The 24,514-nt window shown below is 38.2% G+C and overlaps 1 protein-coding gene across 3 annotated transcripts in view; it reads left to right on the top strand.

Annotated features, from left to right (window-relative positions):
* ush2a (Usher syndrome 2A (autosomal recessive, mild)) overlaps positions 1 to 24,514 on the top strand; it is a 193,622-nt gene that overhangs the window by 70,278 nt on the left and 98,830 nt on the right. For all 3 annotated transcript variants that reach the window (XM_081605303.1, XM_081605301.1, XM_081605302.1), the window contains exons 31-46: positions 2,562 to 2,688; positions 3,146 to 3,247; positions 4,380 to 4,568; positions 5,046 to 5,176; positions 5,282 to 5,561; positions 5,982 to 6,206; positions 7,032 to 7,112; positions 9,026 to 9,214; positions 11,915 to 12,049; positions 13,173 to 13,248; positions 14,327 to 14,412; positions 15,287 to 15,446; positions 17,288 to 17,450; positions 17,536 to 17,683; positions 21,834 to 21,991; positions 22,905 to 23,052. In XM_081605303.1, the coding sequence (XP_081461429.1) occupies positions 2,562 to 2,688; positions 3,146 to 3,247; positions 4,380 to 4,568; positions 5,046 to 5,176; positions 5,282 to 5,561; positions 5,982 to 6,206; positions 7,032 to 7,112; positions 9,026 to 9,214; positions 11,915 to 12,049; positions 13,173 to 13,248; positions 14,327 to 14,412; positions 15,287 to 15,446; positions 17,288 to 17,450; positions 17,536 to 17,683; positions 21,834 to 21,991; positions 22,905 to 23,052 (2,398 nt within the window). The remainder of the gene's footprint in view (positions 1 to 2,561; positions 2,689 to 3,145; positions 3,248 to 4,379; positions 4,569 to 5,045; positions 5,177 to 5,281; positions 5,562 to 5,981; positions 6,207 to 7,031; positions 7,113 to 9,025; positions 9,215 to 11,914; positions 12,050 to 13,172; positions 13,249 to 14,326; positions 14,413 to 15,286; positions 15,447 to 17,287; positions 17,451 to 17,535; positions 17,684 to 21,833; positions 21,992 to 22,904; positions 23,053 to 24,514) is intronic.

The raw sequence follows: 24,514 nt of genomic DNA, 5'->3' as shown, positions 1-24,514 counted from the left end.
TTGAAACATCTTCAGAGTAGTAAAGGCTTAACGCCAGAACCTGCTAAAAATATAATCTTTTACTGTAAAACGGCAAACAGCACTTTGGCTCTTTAACCCATTTTCTATGAAAATTTGTTCTTTTGTGTGTGTGTTTTCTTCCTCCTAATTTTCTGACTCCACCTTTTTTTATTTACTCTTTTGTCTAATCTGCTCTTCTCTACATGTTTTTCTTTCTTTCTCTTCACCACCTCCTCTTATTTTTCTCTTTTACTGGCTCTCATCTAGTAAATGTGATCTGTAGCCCCTCATTGGTTTCTGTCAGGGAGACAGGGAGAGGGGAAAACTTTGAAAGTGTGTCAACGTTTGAATTGGACTGCAATTAACTCATTCCCTGCAGTCACCATGCGTGAATACCAATTGCAAACTAATTAAGCTTTTCACCCTGGCACTTACACACACACAGACAAATGCACACACACCAACACACACTTGCATACATGCAGATCACCGTTTTCCTAATCCAGCCGTATAGCTACTTGTAGCAGGGTTAAGAGTCAGTCACTTTGATGATGAAAGTGATAGTGAGAGATGATTACACGTAGATCCACAAGGCCACGTACTGATGGCACAAGCCCACACTTGCACAGACATGCATCCACATTGGTTCTCAAGCAGCGTCACTTTTTAATATAAGTTAGCAAAATGTTTTTATCAGTAGATAAATACGTAATGTTGGGGTGTGTTTGGTTGTACTGCAAGATGTCTGTGTGTCTTCTCCAGCTGGGTTGATTCCTTTGTTTAGGTTAGTTTGGGGTAATTAACAGTAGGAGTGGTGTCACGGCTTATTAGTGTTCCCCTAGATACATATAGCTGGGCCCATTACTTCCCCCTATTAGCTTGTTGAGCTAGCCTAATGGGATTAGCAGTGCAGGGGGGTAATTTAGCATGACACAGGGAAGTGATATGCTCATAAATAAGTGTATGTGTGTGCTGCCACACACATGCATATGTAAAAGCACAAGAACGCACAAAAATTACCTTTCCCTTGTCAGAGATAAACCAGTGTGCAAGAGTAGAGATTAGGGCCAAATGATGGAAAAGTCTTGAAACAGATAGAAAAAGTATATTGCTGTGAAGTGCCTTTGCACTGTACTGGTGCACTGAACAAAATTATTCGCTGGCTTTTGTGAAAGACTCCCCAAAACAAAACGATGTAGCTATCATAAGAAAAAAAATACCTTAGGATTACAAATCTTGGGAGGCGGTTGGAAATTTAGCATAAAATGTCTTCTCCCGTGCTGCATGAAGCAGTATATTTGAGGAAATGTGTTAAAATCCACAAGTGTGTCTTCATTTGAGAATTATGTTGTGAATTAATAAATCAGCGGTTACATAACATTGTCATCTAGACTTTCCCAGATTGTTTAAAGGTATGTATAGTAATTTTAGTTCATTCAAACTCCTGATTACTGTCAACAGTTGTCAAAACCCAGATAATGTCTACTGAAACTAGAAATCAAAAAGTATTCCAAAGTTCAGTCTGATTTAATAACAGTCTGTGCAAAAAATAAATGTTGTATTTCGTATAATGTATGACCAAATCTGGTTTTGCTGTGTGTACTTGCAAGGGCAAAACAGCATGAAAAGCCACAGGGGTGGTATTTTGGTTTAAAATGCCCACAAGTTTATGGACTCGTGCTTTATAATTAAGAGATGGATACCAGGGCATCCGATAGGAAACACACATATCAGTCAAGTGCTGTCGCACTCAGAGAATGACACCATAGCACGACTGGATTTTCCTAAATTGCAGTGTTTTCTCCAGCTATTTACTCAAAACACAGATAATGTCCTCCACTGATAGTATACATTGCCTGACAAAACAAAAATGACCGGCAAGGTTTTCTATTGCGGCTCTTCCCAGTAAAACCACCCATCAAACCTTGGTGTATTGAACAAAACCACTTGAGTGGCAGTTATACTCTAAATGTCTTGCTCAAGGACACTTTAACAGTAGTTTCTGGGAGGTTTGAGTGTATAATTTCACAGCTAGTAGTTCCCAGTCAAGTAATTAAACAAGTGTTTCTGTATTTTTGTGAGAGGTGAGCAAAAAGAGGTAAACAGACTCCTTCTGTGTTGTCTCGTTAACTTGAGCTGTGTGGTGATAGAAGTAAAGATGTCAGATGCTGATGTACTCTGGCATTCATACATTTATTGATCTCATCATTAAATCTTCATCACCGTGTGTTTGTGTTTATTCACATTTATGTGATTTCTTGTTTTAGTATATTGCTCCTTACCTACTTGCTACTAAAAGCTGATCAGAACAATGATGTCATACATAATAGCTAGCAAAAAGCTCCGTAACAGCACTTTGATCATTATGTATACACGTTTGTGTCCTTCTAATGTGTCTTGGTTGTGCAAGTGTTCTGCTTTTGCTTCAAGATTGTAGATTAACTTTGGTAATTGCTCTAAAACCCATAGACCTTTAGTCAATGTTTACAAAAACATTTTAAGTTCTTGCCCATATTGTTGGTTTATATTGCTTGTTTATGCATTTTTGTTTTTGTTCATAGGGTTCAGCAGTGGCTGTAGGTGTACACGGTGACGGGAATCGCCGCTACAATGATGGCCAGTGGCACAATATAGTAGCAACTAGGCAAAGGGCTGTGGGAACAATCACTATAAACCACCAATATAGCGGTAACTATTTTATAACCACACCAACCATTCTGTGTTTCTGCTTCTCTCTAAACGGTATAGCATGCTTCTCAGTGCTTAAATACGACTTGGGCACACGTTTAAATGTGGATAGTGAGAATCACTGAGTATTTTTGACTCAAAGTAAATCCCAAATTACTGTTGGGGCCCAAAGAAACGAAAAACAATGTTTTCATGTGTTTTTTGCTACTTTTTTTCTGCTGCTCTTCCTTTCTAATACTAATTGACTTAAATTAAGTTAATTTAAGTTTTGAACTGCATTTTATTCATGAGTTTTCCAGGAAACTCAAATGCTTTAAAGACAAATGTGTACTTAAAATAGTCACTACATACATCAGTGCACATAGGAGTCATTGTTGGCTAAACAAACCTGAATTGTAAGTCCTTTTTGTTGTCCTCTTTTACTTTGCCACCATCACCCTACATTCATGGCTCCCAGGAAGTGCATCAGCTTCCAGTGGGAACAGCATCATTGGGGAAAACATGGGACTGTTCATTGGAGGTCTGCCCAAAGATTTTGCTATTCTAAGAAATGATTCAGGTAAAGCTCAAATCATTATTTATGCTATTTATGCCAATTGTCAGTTTTACAGCATAAGTGTAACTTTAAATTATTGTTGTTTTATGTTACGATGAGCAAAACCTTTGTTTCTTTTTACAATGAATATATACAGTTGCTATTTATATCTACCCACTATGTATGATTGCAATTGCCAAATTAAACTTGAGTTTTTCATTATGAATTTAAACCATTTTCTTGCCAAGGTAAAAAGATTATGCAGCATACGACTTCAATAATTTTTAATGACAACAATCGAGATTGCAAGATTAAATTTATTGTGGATTTTCCTCATATGTTGTCAATTCACTCACCTAAATCTGTAGACCTGAAGGTCATAGAACGTCTCGAGGCCTATTAGCTTCTCGTTGGTGATGAAGATTGAGTATAGTTGGAAGTTTATATGAGCCAGTTTAAAATTATATCTTGACAGCAATCATTGGATTGACCAGTACAATACATTTTCAAGCTTGACTGAAATGCACAAGCATGTATAAAACAGATGTGGGTCTGCTTTGATGCCAGTTGTACAGGTAAATTGTGGAATCAATAGATTTAGATTGCTTCCACAACTTATTAAAACAACTTATTAAAACCGTGGACGCAATTGGGTGTTCAAACAAGTCAATATCTACAGGTGTTAAGAGTGTTCAAAGTATGATTAAAGTATGATTACATTTCTGGAAAGGGCTTCTCAGGGTAGTCCACATATGAAAATTATGTGGACTACACTTCTGTCCAGCACAGTGGTTATATATTCAGCTGATGTTATGCTATGAACTTGACAATTGTTACATAAAAGGTACAGCTGAGATTCAACCTGTAGGATATTTGAGCAGTGATGTATAATAGTGACCCTATGGGGATCTGAGAAAATGCTAAAGAATTTCAAACGTGTGCTCCCAATTTATCCTTTCACAAATTGTTCAAGTTCTATGTTGTTCAATCGATGCACTGCGGACCCTCGGCTCCTCCCAAATAATCTATAAAAGAAGAAAATTAATATGAAATTCATCCCGATGAGAAGTCCATCCAAAACTTCTACCTAAATCTGTACTTTCTAATTGTCTTTTGTGCGGATGGTAAAGCTGACAGTGATAGTTTGTCTTTCCAGGGGATACCCGACTGGTTCGGAGGGGCTTCTCTGGCTGCCTCAGAGACATAAGTGTAAAGATGAGTGACATCCCTGCAGAGGAATGGGAAATACTGGATTGGAAAAAAGCCACCAAGAAGGTGGGAGTGTATGAAAGCTGGGAAGGATGTCCTCTTCAAACTGTAAAAGGAGTCCATTTTCTGGGTGATGGTAGGATTATACTTTTAACTTCTTAGTTAATTTATGTTTTTTTCTTTTTTCTAGATTGTAAAATTTAAGCTAAAGCACATGACATATGTTGTGATGTATAACATCTAACAAGGTATACAAAATAATGAGGAACAATACAACATGTGGACTGTCAAACTATGGTTGTCCACATTTAATTTATCTTTAGAGCCCAAATACACCTCTCCTGGTTCTTATCTCAATACAACACTTGATGCTAATGATAGTGTAATGAGTTTGCTGCTTCTAAGGAAATATAAGATAATTGGTCTCTGTCTCAAGATAAGTTCATTACTTATTTTTTTAAATGCCTTGTAGTAGTTATTTGCTTATTCAGTCTCTTTGAGAGGGTGATTAAATTATTTGTACCCTAAAAGATATTCTATATTTCAAATTTTGCATGTTTTATTGCTATACAAATACATGTTGGCACTCATTACATACTTTGTATACTTGCAGGTTACTTGGAGTTGGACACAGGCATTTTCAGTGGAGGACATAACTTTGACATTTCAATGGATTTCAGGACTGACCAGCTCAGTGCACTTTTGCTGTTTGCATACGGCACACAAACCGAAGATTACATGCTTGTAAGATCATGGCCTCAGTTCAAGCTACAATTTTAAGAAGAAAGACAAACTGTGATATTTATTTGTAATATCAACCTTCCTGTTTTGTTTGGGGGTTTTTTCCAGGTAGAACTGGAAGCCGGTCTCTTGTCCTTCATTCTTGCCTCTGGTGGCCGTGCAACTGAACTCCGCATGTGGGTCGGACTTAGCTACTGTGATGGAGACTGGAAACAGTTGTCACTCGCAAAACGGGGCTCTCTCATCTCTGCTGCGGTGGGAGATTGGGCCGAGGAAATGTGGGAAGTGGGAGAGCCAGCAAGATTGAGAGTCAGTTCTCCTCTGTATTTGGGTGGCGTGCCATTTGAACTCTCACATCCTGGTCTTAATGGTCAAAGTCACAAACATGGTAAGGTGCATAAAAATGTCAGGTGTTCAAAGTTGAATATGTTTTGAGTTGTGACTGTTTTATTAATATTCTTGGTAGCTTTAGTTCTGTTCTCTGCAATCTCTTAATATTTCTATACAAATAAGCTTTCATTTGTTAGGGAGCTTCGTGGTTTTGGTTTTCTTTTGGGAAGTTTCCCACTGACATAAACTGACATATTGGAAGTTTATTTACCCTAAGTTCAACTTATTTTCTAGTATTCCAATAACATAATTACACAAACATAATTGGGAGTGTGTTGTATGATGAGAAATATGCAGAACTAAGTGAAGAACAATGCAACTCAAATCAAACCAAACCAAACATAAAACGGCATAATCCCTGTATTTACAGGACTTATGACACATTCTGCTCCTTTTGTTTGTTTGGTTTCTTTCTCAGGGCTTGGAGGTTGCATTCGGGGTCTGACTGTTCGCAGTGATGAAAGAACCCCTCCTGTCAGTCGAAGTATTAATCTCTCGGTTGCTTACCGCCGATCTGTTAGAGTCAACTTAGACGGCTGTCCTACCACTGAGAGCCGGTTTAACTGCAGAGGAAATGATTCTGTGCTTGTGTACACTGGCAGACAGACACAAGCCACAGATTATGGTTTGCTGCCTTTCACAGGTAACAATGTGCATTTTTCTTTCACACGCATGTTGAAAAATGTAAATATCTAAAGTTCTACTAGTTTATTTTAAAAAGTTAAACTTATGTTTTATGTCTACTTAATCAACAGAGTGACACATTTAAGAGTTTATTTCTTTTATTTTTGGATTATTATGGTTTGAAGCTAATAAAAACCAAAATGTAAGTTTTTCTTTTTTTTGTTTTTGAAAATATGAGTATTACAAAAACCAATAAAAATGACTTGATCTGTCAGCCTGTTGCAAAGTATTTTCATGTACTGTGCAGTATGTATAATTAATATTTTTATATGAATGAATGCATAGTGACTCCATGGTCATTAAACTTGGTATTTTTAGTTTCCTTCAGGAAAATTAATTCAGCATCTCTATAAAGCTCGTCAGAAAAGTAGAGCACGAAGATTTGAATTTTCTGTTGGTGTTGCTTCGGGAACAATCTCTGTCAATTCTCTAACACTGTAAATGAATATTACCTGGCCATTTACATACTCGGCAAACACATGCTCTTAATGATAGTGGTGATAGTGCTGAGTTACCGTTAATTAGGCCAGGAGTTATGGGTGCTTCAAACTTAGTTCTAAATGTAATGCTTATTTACATCTGGAGGTTTTTAAGCACTATGTAAAAATATTTCTGGATATTTGATAACTAAGTCATAAAGATTACTGCAAGAAAATATCTCCAAAACCAGTAGGTTTAGGGTTAGTTTTGAAAACATGTTTTCTATGTACTTTTTTAGATGCATTGTATCTGATTGTAATCAATATGCTCTGTCTCATGTTTATAAAAACACCTGTGGTTTCAGAGTACCTGTACAGGTTTGTTGCCTTGGCTCCAGGAGGTTTGGCAGCATCACCATGGCAGAGAGGACGGAGTCATGGCAAAGGTATGGCATCTCTGTAGAAATAATAGTAATGTACAAAGATGATTATTGTATAGTATGCACTTGTAATTATTAACTATGGTCCATTTTGTATTCAGTATTTGCATAGAGTACGTCAGGTATTTTTTTCCTGCTTTGTCTTGTGTGTTGAAATGTGCAATTCTTCAACCTTAAAATATTTTTCAGGTGGAACCAGCATTATCTTGTACAGTGTGTTAGCCTTATTGAAGGCCATTGATATAACTAGTGTCTGACGGTATAAGAGATTGATAAGGCCTCTATAAAGGGCATCACAGTAAAAGGCTGTTAACCCAGAATGGCCTATATGGTCCCCCGTGTAATATAAAGCTGCTCGTTAGTAGTGAACGATACACTAGTAGGTCTCAGATCGCCAGAGAAAGGGAGAGATAAATTGAAGAGAGCTAAAAACAGAAAGAAATAAAGGACAACGAGGGATTGGGAAGGTAAGAACTAACAAAATGAAGGAGGAGGGAAGGAATCCAACAATTTAGAATAGTATTTAAATAAAACTTACACAACAGGAAGGGAGGGGATAAAGAAATGTGCAAGGCGATTGAGTGATACAGAGAGGAAAAATGATGAACATAAACAAGATATTGCAACGAACATGACTAATTGGATCATTTAGAAAGGCACAAGTTCAAGAATGAAAGAATTAAATGACTAATGGATAAAAAAAATCAAAATGCCATGAGAAACAAAGCAGATAATTAGGGGTAAAAACAGGTGTAGACAAAAATATCGAATAATGACTGAAATCAAGACACGACAGCGACGAAGATCACAAGGGAGTAGAAAAAGGAGACTTGAATGGACCTCCCTCAGTGGCTCATGATGTTCGGAAAAAGGCCAACAGGGAAAGGTGGGAAGCTGAATGCTGTGAAATATAGCCATGAATGAATAGCTGGCTGTATTAAATCAGTGCTGAAAAAGTTACTACTCTCATAAATACTATTTATGCTAATGGTTAGGCATGATTTACTGAGCCTATTAAATACAGAGAGATAGGGAAAGCTTTTTCTTTAATCTCATGTGCCGTCTACCTGTTGTTTCTGTTTTTTGTATTTATATACTTTTCTCTTGAGGTTTGACTTGACTTGTGCTTGTGGTAAACAAGGTTTTTCTTTTTTTTTTAATCAGTTGGATACCTTCAAGTGCATCACAGCAATATCATTGGAAATGTTTGAGGGGGATTCAGCTCAAAAAGTGAAACTGATGTCATATGTAGATTATTTCCACACAGTGTCATATTTCTTTTATTTCTTTTGTTTTTATTGAAGATTTTCAAACAGAAAAAAATGACTCATTCTGCTCAATTATACAAATACATTTTATAAAATGGGGGAAAGACAAAAATGTCCTCTTCAGTCCTTGATTGTCTCTAGATGAAGTCCTAAGACAGTCAAGAAGAAAAATAAACTTATAGTTTAAACTATAATTTTACATAGAAATAACTTCAATAACATTATAGCTTAGAACAAGTGTTTGTAGTTGTATTTCCATCAAGGTTTTTTTTTTTTTGAAGTGTCGCATTAGAAAAAGTTTATGGAAACAGCAATGTTTTTAAAAACATCCTAAATTTTGCTAAAAAGTATTTATGCTTGCTTGAGGGGGTTTTTGGATTTTATGGAAAAGACTTAATGTGCAAAAAGTGAGATGTTGTGAACAATTTCACCAACTTATTACATTTCAAAAATTCAACTGCTACATTCGTGAGAAACATCATTTCTGAGTTACATTTTTTTAAATGTAATAACTTAGTGGTGAAATTCTGATTTCTGGATATTCACCTTGTAATGCGGTTTTAAGTTTCTTTCTAAAATATTATCTATCAATACTAATCTAATTCTGACAGTCTTCTTTCATTTTGATCATTTCTTCTCTAAAATGTCTAGTTCCTACATCTGTACCACCTCCAGCCACAGTGGAGAGTATCAGCGGCTTCAGTGCCAATGTGAGGTGGTTACCGCCCACAGGTGACGTCCGAGGGCTTATCGACAGATATGAGCTGAAAGCTTATAATAAGGACCATCCAGAAGTGCCACCTATCACAGCCACATACTTGGCTAATGGAAATTTCACAGGTAAAGCACATATTTTCACCTTCTGATTTATTTGTTATTGTTATTGGACATTTAAGTTGCCGTATTTTCCGCACTATAAGGCACACAGAATAGACACTACAGTTAGGGTTGCCACCCGTCCCGTACAAATGTGGATGTGTAATAATAAAGAAGTGGTTCCTGAGTACTTTATATAGTGGGCTGCCCCAGTCGTTGTTTCACTCATGATGTTGGTGTTGCGATATTGTGCCCAACTGCTTTCTGGGTAACACAGAACAACCGACACACAGCCGCCGCAGTCTCTGTCTCTCTTCCCTGCCCTCCCCTCCCCTCCTCGGTCGGCGAGGAGAGCCTTCCACGACTGGATCGGGGCGTGGCTGGATGATGGTCACCCTTCTCCGTTCGCGCACAGCATGTTGGTGGAGAACGTGGTGCTAAATGACCTCCAGCAAACCAGCGTTCTGACAACTATCCCAGCATGCATCGCGTGCTTCTTCTTCTATGGGGGAAAATGAAGTTGGCGGCTGCTTACCATAGTTGCTAGACCTGTTGTGGCTCAATATTGGTCCATATATAAGGCGCACCGCGTTATAAGGCACACTGTCGGCTTTTGAGGAAATTGAAGGTTTTTAGGTGCGCCTTATAGTGCGGAGAATACGGTATATTGTAGTCCCAACTTCATGCATTATTAAGTATTTTTTGTACACAGCTATGCATTTACGGTAGACCTGTTTCTACACATTTCTTTCTAAACTTTATACAAATAAAAGGTAAAATCTCTTGTTGGAAAGTGGGAAAGGAGGCAATGTGAAGAAGACTAAATAAAACATAAATGCAAACAAAAATTTCAACACTGCACTATACCAGCATATTAACATGGACATTTACGAAGACATGGCTGAACTAAACTGCAGGCAACAGACAAAAGGTTTTAAAACTGTTTCAAGATGTGATTTTCTGAGCCGTCAACAGAATCTGATCGTTTTGGCTGAGGCCATTTCTGTTGCTGTCTCTGTTGACCAATCTAATCATAAGGATCCCACAAAGTTTGTGACACTAATCACAGTCGATCTAACCCCTTTTTGAAAAATTACAACAAAACACGCATAGATTTTGATTCAAGCTTTAACTTGTACTCAGTTCTGTTGAACCTGTTGCCGATGATTTCTGGGAGTTCTCATACACCTGTAACAACCTTTGTGGCCCGATATGAAAAGACATCCTATTTTAATTTCTCCCTTCTTGTCTTTTCATGATAACACACATACATCCACGGTGTTCCAGCTAAACCCGTTAATGTCTCGTTGGCCTGCCTCCAGCTTTAGGAGACTGTCTCCATTTGGAACAAGACACTCAGGACTATCCCAGTGATCTCATTCCCTGGCATCACTCCTTTTCGTCCCTCTCTCTTGCTGTTGCTCACTTTTCTATCTTTCCCCACTTCGTCTTTTATGATGAAGATGATGTCTGCGTCCACTCCTGCGATTCGTCCCTCCTCTCATCCACGCTGCTATGTCTCTAGGCAAATATGATGATGAGCTTGCTGCCTCTGTCTTCTCCAGTGTCTCTTTTGCTGGTCCTTATTCCCTCCCCCTCTCTTTTCAAGACATTTAGTCCACTGTGATAAGGCTGCTTCTTAATTTATGATAGCCTCGACACCTGACTGGAGAATTACACCGATGGCTAAAAAACACAGAAAGCAAATGAGGGTGTAATAGCGGCAGAGTGGGGCCCTGGCCCCCTAATTGAATTAAAAGACATGGGTAACACTGAGAGAGAGCGAGAAAAATAGACGAGTACAGGGTGATTGAGCACAAAAGGCAGAAAGGGGAGTGGGGAGGAGTGGAAGAGAAAACAGACAATGTAAAAAAAGTGACTTTGGAAATGCATAAAGGAGTGAAGGAGGCCAAGACTGCTAAATTAAAAAACATCAGAGAGAGACGAGTAAAGCTTAACAATTAGAATAGGCCGGGTCTGTTTGCCAAGCACTGCAAATTTGCTTAGCAACAGTACCTCACAGAAACAAAAAGTATTTAAAGCACACGTTCAAGCCATTTGGATAAAGATGTTGGTGTTATGCTTTATGCAGAATACAATGACCCAGTTAAGGCATGTTTAGTATAAAGGGGTCTTAAAGTATACAGTCTATTTGAAGTTAATTGTCTTTATAAAGAGACATCATTTAACCTCCAGTAGGTTGATTTGATTGATTTGAGGTGTGGCAATTAAAATGTGAATGAAAAGTGGACTTCCAACTCCACTGGTTCAGCTTTAAAAGGTCTTGACTATGTAGGATTTAATGCTATGCTGCTGAAAATTATTCCATCCATCTGTCCAGTTATTGAACAAGAGGCGGAGTGCGTCTAATCACGTCCAGGATGTTGTGACTGAGGAACAGGAGTGTTGAACGGAGCGACTGTTTCTGTTTTTCCAAGTTGTTTTTACCACGTAACAGCATCTTCTAATTGCTCAGGTTGAGCTAATTTGTCAGTGGAAGTAGCACACTTAAGGCTCAGTTAGCCAGCTTATAAACCCACCCATCCTGCTCTCTCCAGATGCATTTATTGATTTGATCAAATCATTGATTTTCCCTGAATTCATACCACATGATTTCTACCACATACTTTGAATCGGATTGGTGCTTGTCCAAAGTTAGGTTTGTTTATAGATACCGTTCCTTGTCTACGCTCTTTACTTTACTGCTTTTCCACTCTTCTTCAGGTGTGATAACTGGCCTCACTCCATCAACCCAGTACATTGTCACTGTAAGTGCGTGCAGTCCTGCTGGATGCACTGAGAGTCCTGTTGGTAACGGTGACCATGATGTAAGATCAAGCTTCAAAACCCCAGAAGAAGGTAAGAAATGCACACATACAATTTTTCTCTTCACCTGTGAAAATCTTTGTTCAGTTTATCTTTATTTCTGATGTATGAGTTAGTTTTCGTTTCCACGAACAGTGAGAAAGAGTGCTTTGTTGTTACTTTAGAAAAACGGTAGACAAATTCAAACAAGGACGGAATGACTCGATGAAAGATGGAAAATTTGAAAAGAATAAAGCACTTGGTGTGCTGAACAGCTTGACAAAAGATGACAGTATAGATTTTAAAAGATTATAAAGAAATATAAACTTGACTGGGAAAGGCAAAGATTTTTCTTCATTTTTTCAGTTGCTGCATTAATCTGTGTAGGAGTAACCAGCCTTGTTGGGGAGATAATGTGACGGCAGGGGTCAGTACAGAGACAGCAAAAATCAATGTGACGCTAAAGGGAAGAAACAGATTACTGTATTGATTTCTACAGAGCAAAATGTTAAAGCACTGAAACATGTCAGAGAGACTCCAGGAAAGAAAACGTATTTAAAATTCTTTCCATTAATGCTTACTGTGCGGCACAGTTTCACTCCCCCATGAGAACATTTTCTTTACCTCCTGTTAATGTGTCAGAGACACCTGCATCACATGAAATACGAAGCTTTTCATATATTGTTCTTTTGTTGTACAGGTTCGCATCACAGACACCGGTGATACCGATCAAGCTTTTAAAAATATTTAGTGGCATTTATTTATCATTTATGTTTTTTTAGACACAAATTACTGACTTTGTTCAGTGACATGTTCTGGTCTTAACTCAGATAACTTTATCGTTAAAACAAACAAAATAACTTTCAAGAGGAAAACCTCCAATAAAAGTCGGCGAGGAAGTATCTTTTTACGTTTTCTGAACCACCTGAACTTGGTCCTTTCAATGAGGTGGAGCAGCAACTTTTTTCCATTTTTTTTCTTTATTTCTTTACAGTTTTGACCATTTTTTTTCCAGAGCTTTTTGAATAGAAGATTGGGCATAAAATAAATACCTATGAAAGAGTGTAACTTGTATTCCTACAAAAACTTGTGACCACCTTCTTTTTTTTAATTGAATGAACCAAAATATCTGCATATGTAATTATGTAGATATATTTTCATTTAAGTGCAATTTCAGTTCCAGATGTGGTCTCTCCTCCATTTGTGGTTGCATCTCCTTCCGCTTTGTATTTAACCTGGGAACCTCCAGCAAGGTAAAAAAAAGCATTCTTTTCTGCCTCGTTTTTCCTTTAATGTCACAAATCATATGCTCAGGTAATCTATTTTAATTATATCTAACGTGCATCTAATATCCTGGTCTATACCTTTGTGTAGTTCTCTTTTCTCCCCATTTCTGTGCGACTGATACACAAGAAATGTCATTTTTTTCTGTTACGTGCAGCGATTTGTACTACCAGATCGATAGCCTTCAACTTAAAAGTTGCATCATATGAACTTCTTCCTGTTGTTTCCATGATGAGGGGCTATGAGTTTGAAAACTTTTCTCCGTCGTGGCTGCTGCTAGCATGTGCTTGCTCTAAATGAAAATTAGCGCTATCTTCTTTGATTTCCAATTTTGACTTGCAATGATTCGCTTCTTGCTAGAGAGCCCCCTGGTGGTTGAAGAAAAATGTACAGAAAAGCCGCACCGGTTCAAAACGTGGGAAAAAAGTAGCGGCTTATAGTCTGAAAAATACATGAACATGGGTGAATTTGTGAAAGAGTACAGATGAAATCACTCATATCGATCTTTCTAGCAAACTGACAAATGTGATTTCCTCCTATAGATAGTTGGTCTTTTTTACAAACTATCATAACCATGGAAGGAAATGCTGCTAAGATTATTGCACAAAAGAGCAGTTTTCTTTAAAGAACTTAAAGTGAGAAGTTCAATTTCATTTAGATTTAAGGTTGCCTGTGAGTGTCTATCGGGCTCTAGTGCAGTCTACTCCCAATGAATGTGCCACCAGAGTTGAGTTTGTTCAACATACATAGCAGATGCTTGTTTGCACATCTGCGCACACAATTAGGCAAAGAGCTTTGAACAAGGGCAGCAAACCACCTAGTTTTCCTTTCTATCCTGGAACGTACATTTGCAACAGCAAATTAAAAAAAAAAAGACTGGGAAATAATGCAACGTGACACAGGTATTTTAAACATCCTCATCAAGGACCTATTGAAACAGAAAACTATTCAAAGATTGTCATTAAAGGTTTGTCCTGTAACTGTATAAATTGTGCAGTATTGTAAAATATTGTTCTCATTTATTTATTACTTTTTTTCTATTGATAGGCCAAATGGAGACATTACAGAATACCTCCTCTATCACAACAGTGAAATGGTCTACAGAGGGAAAAACAGTCAGCACAACATCACCGGTAAAAAAAACAAAACTAAACAGTGTGTTTGTGTGTGCTGTCGCTGGGACTGTAGAGGGATGGGGCCTCAGTGAAAAAAAAGGGGGTGAGGGGTGCAGAAAAGCAAAATGGGGGATTAGCATTTGAAAGAGGAACGAGTCTCAGTCCTTACCAAGGGAATAGCACTTTCAAAAAGAAAGCTAAACATACACATGAAAATGAAGTGGCAGAGAAACAAAGAAAACTAAACATTAGCACACAGCCATGCACACAATTTGCCCTTACAGCTTTTATTTTAAATACCTGAAAAGGCTGTGAAACAAATGTAACACCAATGAGAAGGCGTATTCCAAAAAGATGAAGATGAATGCACACCTCCACACATGTGTACAGGAAACACGCAAAGCATCATACATTGATGTGTACAAACTCTATTGCACTAACATATGCTTAAGTTTTTTGTTTTTTATTTTACCTGCATGTCTATACAATTAGTAAACCATCTTGCTGTTTAAAAGTGTAAGTGTGCATATTTGAAAGCCAAAGAAAGAGTGAGAGCACATCTCATCCATGCTGAGTTATTAATGCAGAGTGTCTGATTTTCACTGTGATTGGGAGGATTATGGATATTGTAATTACATGGTATGTGCAAGAATAGATTGTGTTTCAGGGTGAGATTCAAACAGTGGGCCAGATGGTGGGTGATTTTCAAACAGAAAAGAAGAGAAGTAGTTTGAACAGAGTAGGGTGGATTGAGGGAAAAAAAGAGCAAAACTAACTTCTGGAGTTTATCTGATCTGTGCTGTCAGGTAGTGTGTGTGTGTGTGTGTGTGTGTGCGTGTGTGTGTGTGTGTCTTTCTTTGTAACTTTTAGTGAATGTGTATTTGTGTTTTAGGTCTTGGTGTGTACTCCACTAACTTCTTGGTACTGAGTGCTTGCACTAAAGTTGGCTGTACCAACAGTTCACAAGTTACAGCACTGACCTCTGAGCTTCCTCCTGGTCCCCTGCGTGCTCCAAGCCTTACGCTGCTGGACTCCCGGAGTATATTGGTGGAGTAAGCACACCAAAAACACACCCGCACCCACAACATGTTGTACATGCGTAATTACAAATTCTCTCTCAGAGCTCAGAGCAGAGAACAGTGACAGGCGCGTAAAGCACAATGAATAATGGGTTATGCATAACATTTTCATTTTGAGCTTTTTAACATTAGCATTTTCATGTGGCATGTAGACATTTACAAGCCAAAAGAATCTACTTAAACAATGATATTGACTGATTTATATTCTTGGAAGTAATAATAAGTGTTTAGTCTTTTTAGTTATGTTTTATAAAAGCTGTCTAGAGATAAAATAAAAGAGAGAAATGGACAACAACATGCCAATGGAGTGCAGTTGTGTTTACCAGACAGAATTGTTTTAAGCATTTCTAATCTGACCTCTGATTGGACCAAAATTCTTATAATAAATCTCTGGTATTTATCCACCATGCTTACCTGCTGTTGTTCCTGATGTTTTCACTCCAAACAGATAGCATCTTGGCACTGAAATCCTCAGCTTTTGTTGGCTTTAAGGTTGGACAGTATGATCAAGGACTCATTGTGCTCATTTGCCATGTGGTATCAACAGAGGCGACCCATTCCTCTCACTGTTGGGACTTCTCTACCATAACAACCACATAGTCCTGCACAGCATTTCAACTTTAATGCACAAGTGAATGTGAAGTACATTGGAACAACCTGGTTCAATAAGAAAGACTGAGCCTCCAATGCAAACTGACTGCAAAAAAAGCTGCCTCCCTCCACAGCTGCTAATAGCACTTAGCATTCGTCGACTGCTCATTGGCAGAAGTTATAGCAGCGTCCATGGAGCCCACTGCTTGCTCCTGTCAAAAGGGGTTCAAATGTATCGCCATTAAATTAACTATTAATTTAACGGAAAACAGTGACTACACTGAGTAAATCTGTTTGAGAAATCAATTGGTAATAAAAGATAAATTAAACTTTGAATCTACCATCCAAGCGTGTGTCCCTGCTTGCTGAACATCGTCAACGTCTTGAACCCTTAAAATGTTCTGAACATACGCATCAGGTGTGGGAAGGCTGTGTTTTACCTTGTTCACACATTGGTAATAGGAAGAGGTTGAGAGATCATGCTTGATCAATACCACTCTTCAGCCGCTGTGAGAAAAAGTGAGAAAAACAGAAATAGGAGAGAAATAAGAAAACGGTCATAGCGATGTAGGGAAGAAAGACGAGTAGGGAATGAGTAGAAAAGGAAAAACGTGGATTTGCATGATGAGTGAAAAGAATGGAAAAGAAACGATGCATAAATTTTATTATTTTTTTTTTTTACCTTCTCTTAAAAATCTCTGACAAGACAATTGTTTACAGCAAGGCCTAGTAAAATACATTTTCTCAGAGGTGGGTAGTTACATGTGCTTAAGTTGTTTGCAGGTACTTTTAGGAGTAGTTTGACTGCACCAGACTTTTTATTTTTAATTGTCAGTTGTTGCTGCCTATTAAGCAATATTGTGATAATTTCCTTTTTTGTAGCATAAGTATGTTCTGGCACAGTAAGGCAGTCAGACTCGCCACATTGTTCTGTAAAGCTGTCGGCACAAGAGATGTGCAAAAAATCTTAGATGTGTACACACAAAAAAGAAATAAATATAAAATAATATGAAATAATATTAATAGAGGAATAATAATGCGAAGTAATGGACATATAGCTCAATAAAATTGATTGAACCATCTAACATGTTTAATGCAGCAGCACTGAAAATTCGAATACAAAAGCTCAATACCAAAGAATAAATCGTATAAAATGCCTGGCTGAAATCTTGCACTTGTGTCATTTAATTTTAGCATTTGCTTTTGCTTTGCTCTCTTTCCAGGTGGTCACGTCCCTCGCAAATAAACGGTGTTTTGAAGTTTTACTCCGTCTTGCTGTCATCGGATGGGTCAGAGCCCATTCTGGCCTACAACAGCTCAGATCTTGCTGAAGAACACACACTTCGCAGCCTAACTCCAGGAACATTTTATTCTGTTATGGTGGTTGTGAGTCCTCCTAATAGTAATTATTTTCAAACCTTTTTGCATCTCCATTTTTGTGTGTCCACATGTGTGTTTCTGTGCTTGACAGGCCTGCACAGGAGGTGGGTGCACCAGAAGCCCCCCGAGCCACGTTCAGACAGAGGAGAGCACCCCAGAGGATGTTCCTGCTCCGCTCGTCATCCCTCTGTCCCCACATTCATTCAACATCAGCTGGACTCCTCCTGAGACTCCAAATGGTGAGAAGACATGCATCATGCACTCATTTTCTGGATGACTATGCATCCAATATGCAACGTTGTTGACAGAGGAAGGAAGGCCGTTTTTCAGTTTTTTAGCTAAACGCAGTTCTCACAAAAGTTATCAGTCAATATAACAATTAGGCACATTAAAACGGTTTGAAACTTTTCTGACAAAACAAGTATTGAAGATGTGCAAAAGGAGAACAGCTGTCTGTCTGTGTGAGGAATCACCTGAGATAAAGACAAAACAGTTAAGGAGGGGAAAAAAAGGAACCTTGGGAGGGGCTTCCCCTTCTTTTTGAGGAACTGAAGCGGGCAGAGACAGAGAAAGGTTAGGAAAACAAACAGTTTGAAATTAGGATTAAATGGGAGCAAGAGCGAGAGGATGGAGCTTCAACAAGGTACTTTAAGTGGATGAAAAGTGCTCCCTTTTGACTGAAGAGAGAACTGCAGGCTGGAAGCCCAAATACTTGCACTGTCTGGGATCCTATTTTGACTTTTTTACCATTCATTTGCATTCTGTAAATGCAAGATGAATTGAAATGGCTACAACATTTTTTTTTAATTCAATTTTAGATAGGCTCAAAGCATCGGTTTTTATTTACTATATTCTTTGTTCAATTAGAACTTCTAGGTTGTTTTCTCAGTTCCTAGTTGTCAAAAGAAAAAAGCGGTGGAGTCTAAATGAACATGATTTCTTTGAAAAAGAGCAGCAGGTGAGACATGAATAATAGCTGCTTATAGAAAATTAACAGTGGAATAAATTATAAATCTTAGCGAAGTGAAATAAGGCTCTTTGTGCCTGAGTTATACCTTCTTCACAGCAGTCATTAAAAGTTGATTTCAAGTGATATGCCAATTAATAACAATATAATACATTTAAAAGGGCTTTAATAATAAATAGTATCTCTCAGTAAATCAGATTAATGGGTAAAAACCATCTAAGCATTTCACCGTCTTTTCCGTCCCATTTAACAGACTCTATACATAAAGTTTGTGAAGACGCTACAAATGATCAAACGCTAATGTCATGCTTATGCAATTCAGTAATGTGTGTGTGATGTGATAGCTGTGTGTGTGTTTTATGCCTAATCCCACATTAAGGTATTTGCACCATAAACCCTGTGATATGTATGCATATTAACCTGGATAAATTGCTTAAAGCTTTCCTCGTCTGATGACAGAAATTTATAACAAGCAAGATGATTACTGTATTATCCTGTACTTAAAAAGCTTTGTGTTTTCCTAATAAGAAAGAAGAAATGCTCAGTTCCATTTTCCAGTGACTTTTTTTATTTAATAAATGGCATGATGATGGGTTACAGAGTGATATCCTGTGTTATTTTCTCGCTGTCCCCCCCACCCCCTCACACACACTTTCTCCGCAATTCCGCAGGGATTTGTGGGGGATAATCCTCTCGGGGATTAGGTCGGGGCAACACGCAGACAAAGAGGGGAAATAAGCCTGTTATGCATTCGCTGCTTCATTTCCCAACCTGTCTTTATTACAGCCTATACTGATATGGGCTTATTCACGCACACAAGCACACACAGTGCTCCACACGCAGTCACACACACTCTCACATGCATGTGATTGGCCATATTAAGAGCTTCCCAGATAACTTGCATCCGTAGGGTTTTTGTGTCTTCATTTTTGTGATAGGTGTGTATATCTATATTGAGCAATAATAAAACCCACACATGATTAAAGTAGAATGGACCCTTAGTTCTTAGCGCTGATCTTTTGAGCCTACTGTATGCATTTTTATTAAGGAAAGGCACATTTGGCTTCGTACTGTTTCGTTCTTTTATTAGGTGGATGTAATGTCACGTAATTGTGTGTTTGAGGTTTGGGTTCTTATTAAATGTGTGGATCTTTTTCAACTGAGTATATCGATGTGTGTCTGTGAATGTGTTTGTGTCTTCACACTTATTTACACACTCATTTGTGTGTGTGTGCGTGTGTGCGTGTGTGCGTGTGTGTGTGTGTGTTGGGGCGTGTGCATGTGTGTGTGTGTGTGTTCAATTTTGTACCACTGTCCTTCTCTGGGTCTTCATCCTGTGTAGCGCCTTTGGTTACAATTGTCATTTCAGTACTGTTTGGTTTTCATCTGTAGGACACACTGACTGGCAGGCCTGGAGCCTGTAAGTCAGTTTTCATTTGCATACGCAGTGAACCAGAACGCATTTTGCATCATTGCAAAGCCACGTTTTCGCTTTTTATTCTTTACAGTCTGGACACTGCTATACAGTATGAGTGACCAATGAAACTAGAAAACTGCCTGTGGATGTCTTTTGGGAATACAGGCCCAACTAAATGGATTATAACTAGCATGTTAAAATTAAAACAATTTATAGATGTTTTGAATGAATGATGGCAACATAGATGTTTAAGGAGGAGAAAATGCAGTCAATTGAATAAGAGGATTTAGTAAATAAAATAAGCATCTTTTTGATTCATAATTCAGCTCCAGTTTATTTAATCAAGGACAGCACATTACACAACGTTACATGTTAAAAACAAAGCACCCATTGTCTTGTATGTAGGATTTTTAGTCACAGCTTAATTAATCACTAAAACTTGTTCAAATGTGATTATCCTGATTTTAATGTCAATTTTGCTGCATTAATGTTTCTGCTGTCTTTTTTTTTTTTTAATGCGAAGTGGCAGACTAGGGAGGTGGTCCCAATCTTAGGAAAAGTTTTCCAACCACTGAAGGGTCACAGTTATTAGCCTGCCCTGGAGCACCTACTTTATTTTGCTGGAAATAAGATGGAAACCTTTAAACCTTGGCTTCTGGAGAAGCAGTGTGGCTTTTATCCTGGCTGTGGAACAATGGAGCAGACTTTTACCATCGCAGAGCTGTTGAAAAGATGACAGGAATTTGTTTGTCTGGTGTGTATTGGGACCAAATTTACATATTTGTCCCCTGGGGATTTAGTTGCTGGTGTTTTGGGTGAGAATGCTTTAAATGAGGATCTGGTTCTTGTGCCCAAAGCAAGAGCTGACTCTGCATTCTCGACATAAGGTTAAGATTGTTCCCGGTGAACTTTGCCTTTTCTTGCCTCTGTCACTAGTTCTGGTTGTAGTCCTCATATGGCACATTTAAACGGGAATAAGGACTCAGAATAAGCAACCGACTGGAATTAAAATGAGTCATGTAAACACCCCAACTGGAAGATTCTGATTGGGTTCAGCTCAATTAGATTGAAATTGTAATCCAAATGAGAGAAGTGGTTTGTGCCAATTGATTATCCAAACGGCATGCATGTAAGCACTTGCTCTGATGATATGTTTCTGACTGTGGGAAACTGATGTGACTTTGCATGTCTGCTCAATGTCTACCAGACGTATATCTGCCTTCGGTGGCTAGACACTCTGCTAGAGAAGCAAAACTGGTCAAAACTTTGAAGGATTTCTCTCATCCAGTGAGTCAGAAAGACCTACAGCATGTGTTGTTTAGCCTGTATCTTAATTATGGAGTTCAGTATTGTCTCAACCATTAATAGACCCTGGTGTGGGTCCATTCTGGGTGCTCAGAAGACAGAGATTTAGTCTTTGTGTGCTGAAGAAAGAGCCTGGTCAAAAAGTAATACTCTTGATTTATTAGTCATTCTACATTCAAACCTTCATCCACACTCATAAGACACACATCTTTACAGAAGAAAATCAAGATCCTGGTCAGTAGAAGCTGTCATTGGCTTTTTCCATAGGGTTGTTCAGAGATACGATGACGAGTGCTTTCATCTAAATGGAGCTTGGAGTGGAACCACTGCTCCTCCAAACTGAAATGAGTTACTGAAGATATTTTAGCCATTTGGCAAGGACTTCTCCTGATCAGCCCTCTTTGAGGGTTCCACCTGCAATTCTCACTTGAACGTGCCTTTGCTTCCCCATAATGAAATGTAAGGAATCTTGTTTCCCACTGGGATCTGTTACTCCATTAACCCATCTTGACTTGATTCCTGGATGAGTGGACAGACGGATGGAAGGAGCCAACAACTGAACAGAACTGCATACCAAAGTAAACTTCCGAACTAGACTTTATTCAAACATGACCAGGGTGCATTTAGTGGCATTAAATGTTTGCTGTTGCTTTTTCCCTTTTTGTCTTGCGTTTTCTAACAAGATATTCTCTTTTGACAGGTGTTATAACAAGCTATGGTCTTTGGATGGATGGAGTCCTTGTTTTCAACTCCAGTTCCTCTCAGAGGTTCTTCATAGTGGAAGGACTTTCTCCATGGAGCCGACATGTAGTTAGACTGCAGGCCTGCACAGCACTGGGCTGTGGCAAAGGACCACTGGTCAGTGAATCATTTATTTGTAAATGGGCCAAACATTAGGGAAAAAAAATTCTGCAAGTAATTGCAATAAGGAATTGGGTTTGACTACGTCTCTTTTTGAATTCTTTTAAGTGTTTATTTTTATTCACCAGACTTATAGAGTTCATAAAAGTTCAATTCAACAATATTTAGTACAGCTCATCCACCAACAGCTGGTACTTAGAGCAGTGAACATGTCATAAAATCCTCTTTTTGCTGAATAATCTTCTATCAGATGGTGAATTGAAACTGCTAATACAGCAAAGCAGATTTCCAGAGAGCAGAATATTGCTATAAGAGAAAGAAAAACATAGATAGACCATCTACAAAGTGAATGTGTGTGCCAGTGTGTCACTGGGCCTCATAAAGGTGATCGATTCTCTCAGCTCAATAACGAGGGTTGCGTGGCGACTGTGACATTTGGTGGGAAATGCCACTCCATTCTCAGCAACGTCTCTGACGACAGGCTAGATTTTAAGGCATATTTCCAATACGGACGCCACGATTTGTCAAACACCAGGAGAAATAGCTGACACTGCAGAACAGGAGAGTAGTAAGAAAGGGGATAATCTAGAGAAGATGAGTCTATGAGAGTATGAACAGAAATTGAGAATGAAGGTGTTGAGAATGTGATGTAAATGAGAACGATGGAATAGAGAGAATGATGAGCAAGAACGAAAGATTACAAAATAAAAAAAAAAGAAAAACTGAGTTAATGCAGACCAGCAGCTTATGGCATTTAATAGAGTATTTATTAGAACATCACAGGTAAACCAGCTGACAAAGCAAGTTATTTTGTCTATAACCTTTACTTGTATAGTTTGCATGTGCAGAGAGGGTACACATCTGGTCTAACTACGCTTTTATTTATTTATTTACTTATTTTTAAAATTAGGTGGAGTCACATACATTGGAGATGGCTCCAGAAGGCCCTGTGCTGCTGGAGTTGACCAATCAAAGCTCCAGATCTCTCAGAGCCCGCTGGACTGCTCCTCCTCGAGCGAATGGAAACCTCCGCTACTCACTTTACTACAAAAGCAAAGGTGACAGTACCTCTCTTCATCCTGGGTATATTTATGTTTTCACAGACAAATTAAATGAAATCAAATGTTATGTTAATGTAAAAAAATACAATTAGGAATATTTCTGCTTATGTTGATGTCTGATATTAATAATGCTGCTATGACAGTATTTACCAATATTTTACGTGATAAAATTTTTTATTCAATTACTCGATTGGTTGTCAGAATAATCCATAGATTACTGCATTACTAAAAGTGTATGCCTAAACTTTGTCTCGTTCCTGAGTCGTTGCTCTGTCTGCAGTTCCTCCAGAGTTGCCATGGGCCTCTCGACTACTTCTCTGATCAATACTATTCTTTTCTAGCTTTTCAGTTTAGATAAATTTTTGTCTCTTGGTAGATTTGCAATTGTGCCTTATTTTATTTCCAAATGATCTATTGTGCAGTGCAGATGTTCAGTGCTTGAGATGTTGGTTTATGATCTAATCCTGCTTTATGATTCTTTATAACTTTATCCCCAAGCGGTAATGAACCTCTGAAGCCTTCGCAGAATGGCTAAATTCATGCTGAGCGTAAATTACAAACAGGGAGAATCTATTAATCATCCGGGGACTGAATATAAAATTCTTGCCACACTTTGCAAGTTTTATTAGATTTTTTAAATTCAACTTTTCATGGTCTTTCTACACAGTTTTGTGCTACTTCATGTTGATATGTCATTTAAAAATATATACATTGAGTTTTGTTGTTAAAACATAAAATATGAATAAGATCAGAGGTGTTTGAATACTTTGGTGATGCGCTGTATGCGACCCTTACGAAAAGCAACAACTGACGGATGCTGTTTCTCTGTAGATATATGGAACTACAGTACTTGCTGATTGCCTGGGTGCACAGTAATGTTATTTCCAGTTTCAAAAGCACTCAGTGTTTTTGTCATGGCTTTCAAAGATGAGCAGAGCAGAACAATATGCATCGAGATGGACTGAGCTGTACATACAAACGCACGCCGACACTCCCAGCAAACAAAGGAAACTTAGAAAGCCAGGCACGAAGTAGGACGGTGTAAGAAGAAGTAATCAAACCCGACTAGTATCGGAAAATATTTTGAAGTTTTTTTTATATAGCTTGTGACTTTAGGTCAGCGACAATCTAGGAATGTAAAGCAAAACCGCAGCTGGTAAAAGCAACAAAGACGGATTTCAATCATTATATCACTACAAATATTTGCATAATATAAGAAAAGAAACGATGATTGCATTTAAAGTATGAAGTGTTGGAGATAACAAAATTCATGTAGATAAACAAAAAAGCTGGATTCTGACAGAATAAGTTGAAAGATTTCAAAGAACATACAGTCAAGTTGTAAATAGGTTTTATATTTGACACACAGACAGCGTATTGATCAGTGAAGAAGCAACATTAGTGAATGAAAAGAAGATAAAAGTGTGCAGAAGGAGAAGAGCACTGCCTTGTTTTAGTT

The sequence above is a fragment of the Poecilia reticulata genome, chromosome 3 (assembly GCF_904066995.2).
Source record: "Poecilia reticulata chromosome 3, P_reticulata-male-v2, whole genome shotgun sequence".
Classification (NCBI taxonomy): Eukaryota; Metazoa; Chordata; class Actinopteri; order Cyprinodontiformes; family Poeciliidae; genus Poecilia; species Poecilia reticulata.
Note: the sequence above shows the minus strand (reverse complement) of the source record. Positions and strands in the feature narration are given on the sequence as shown.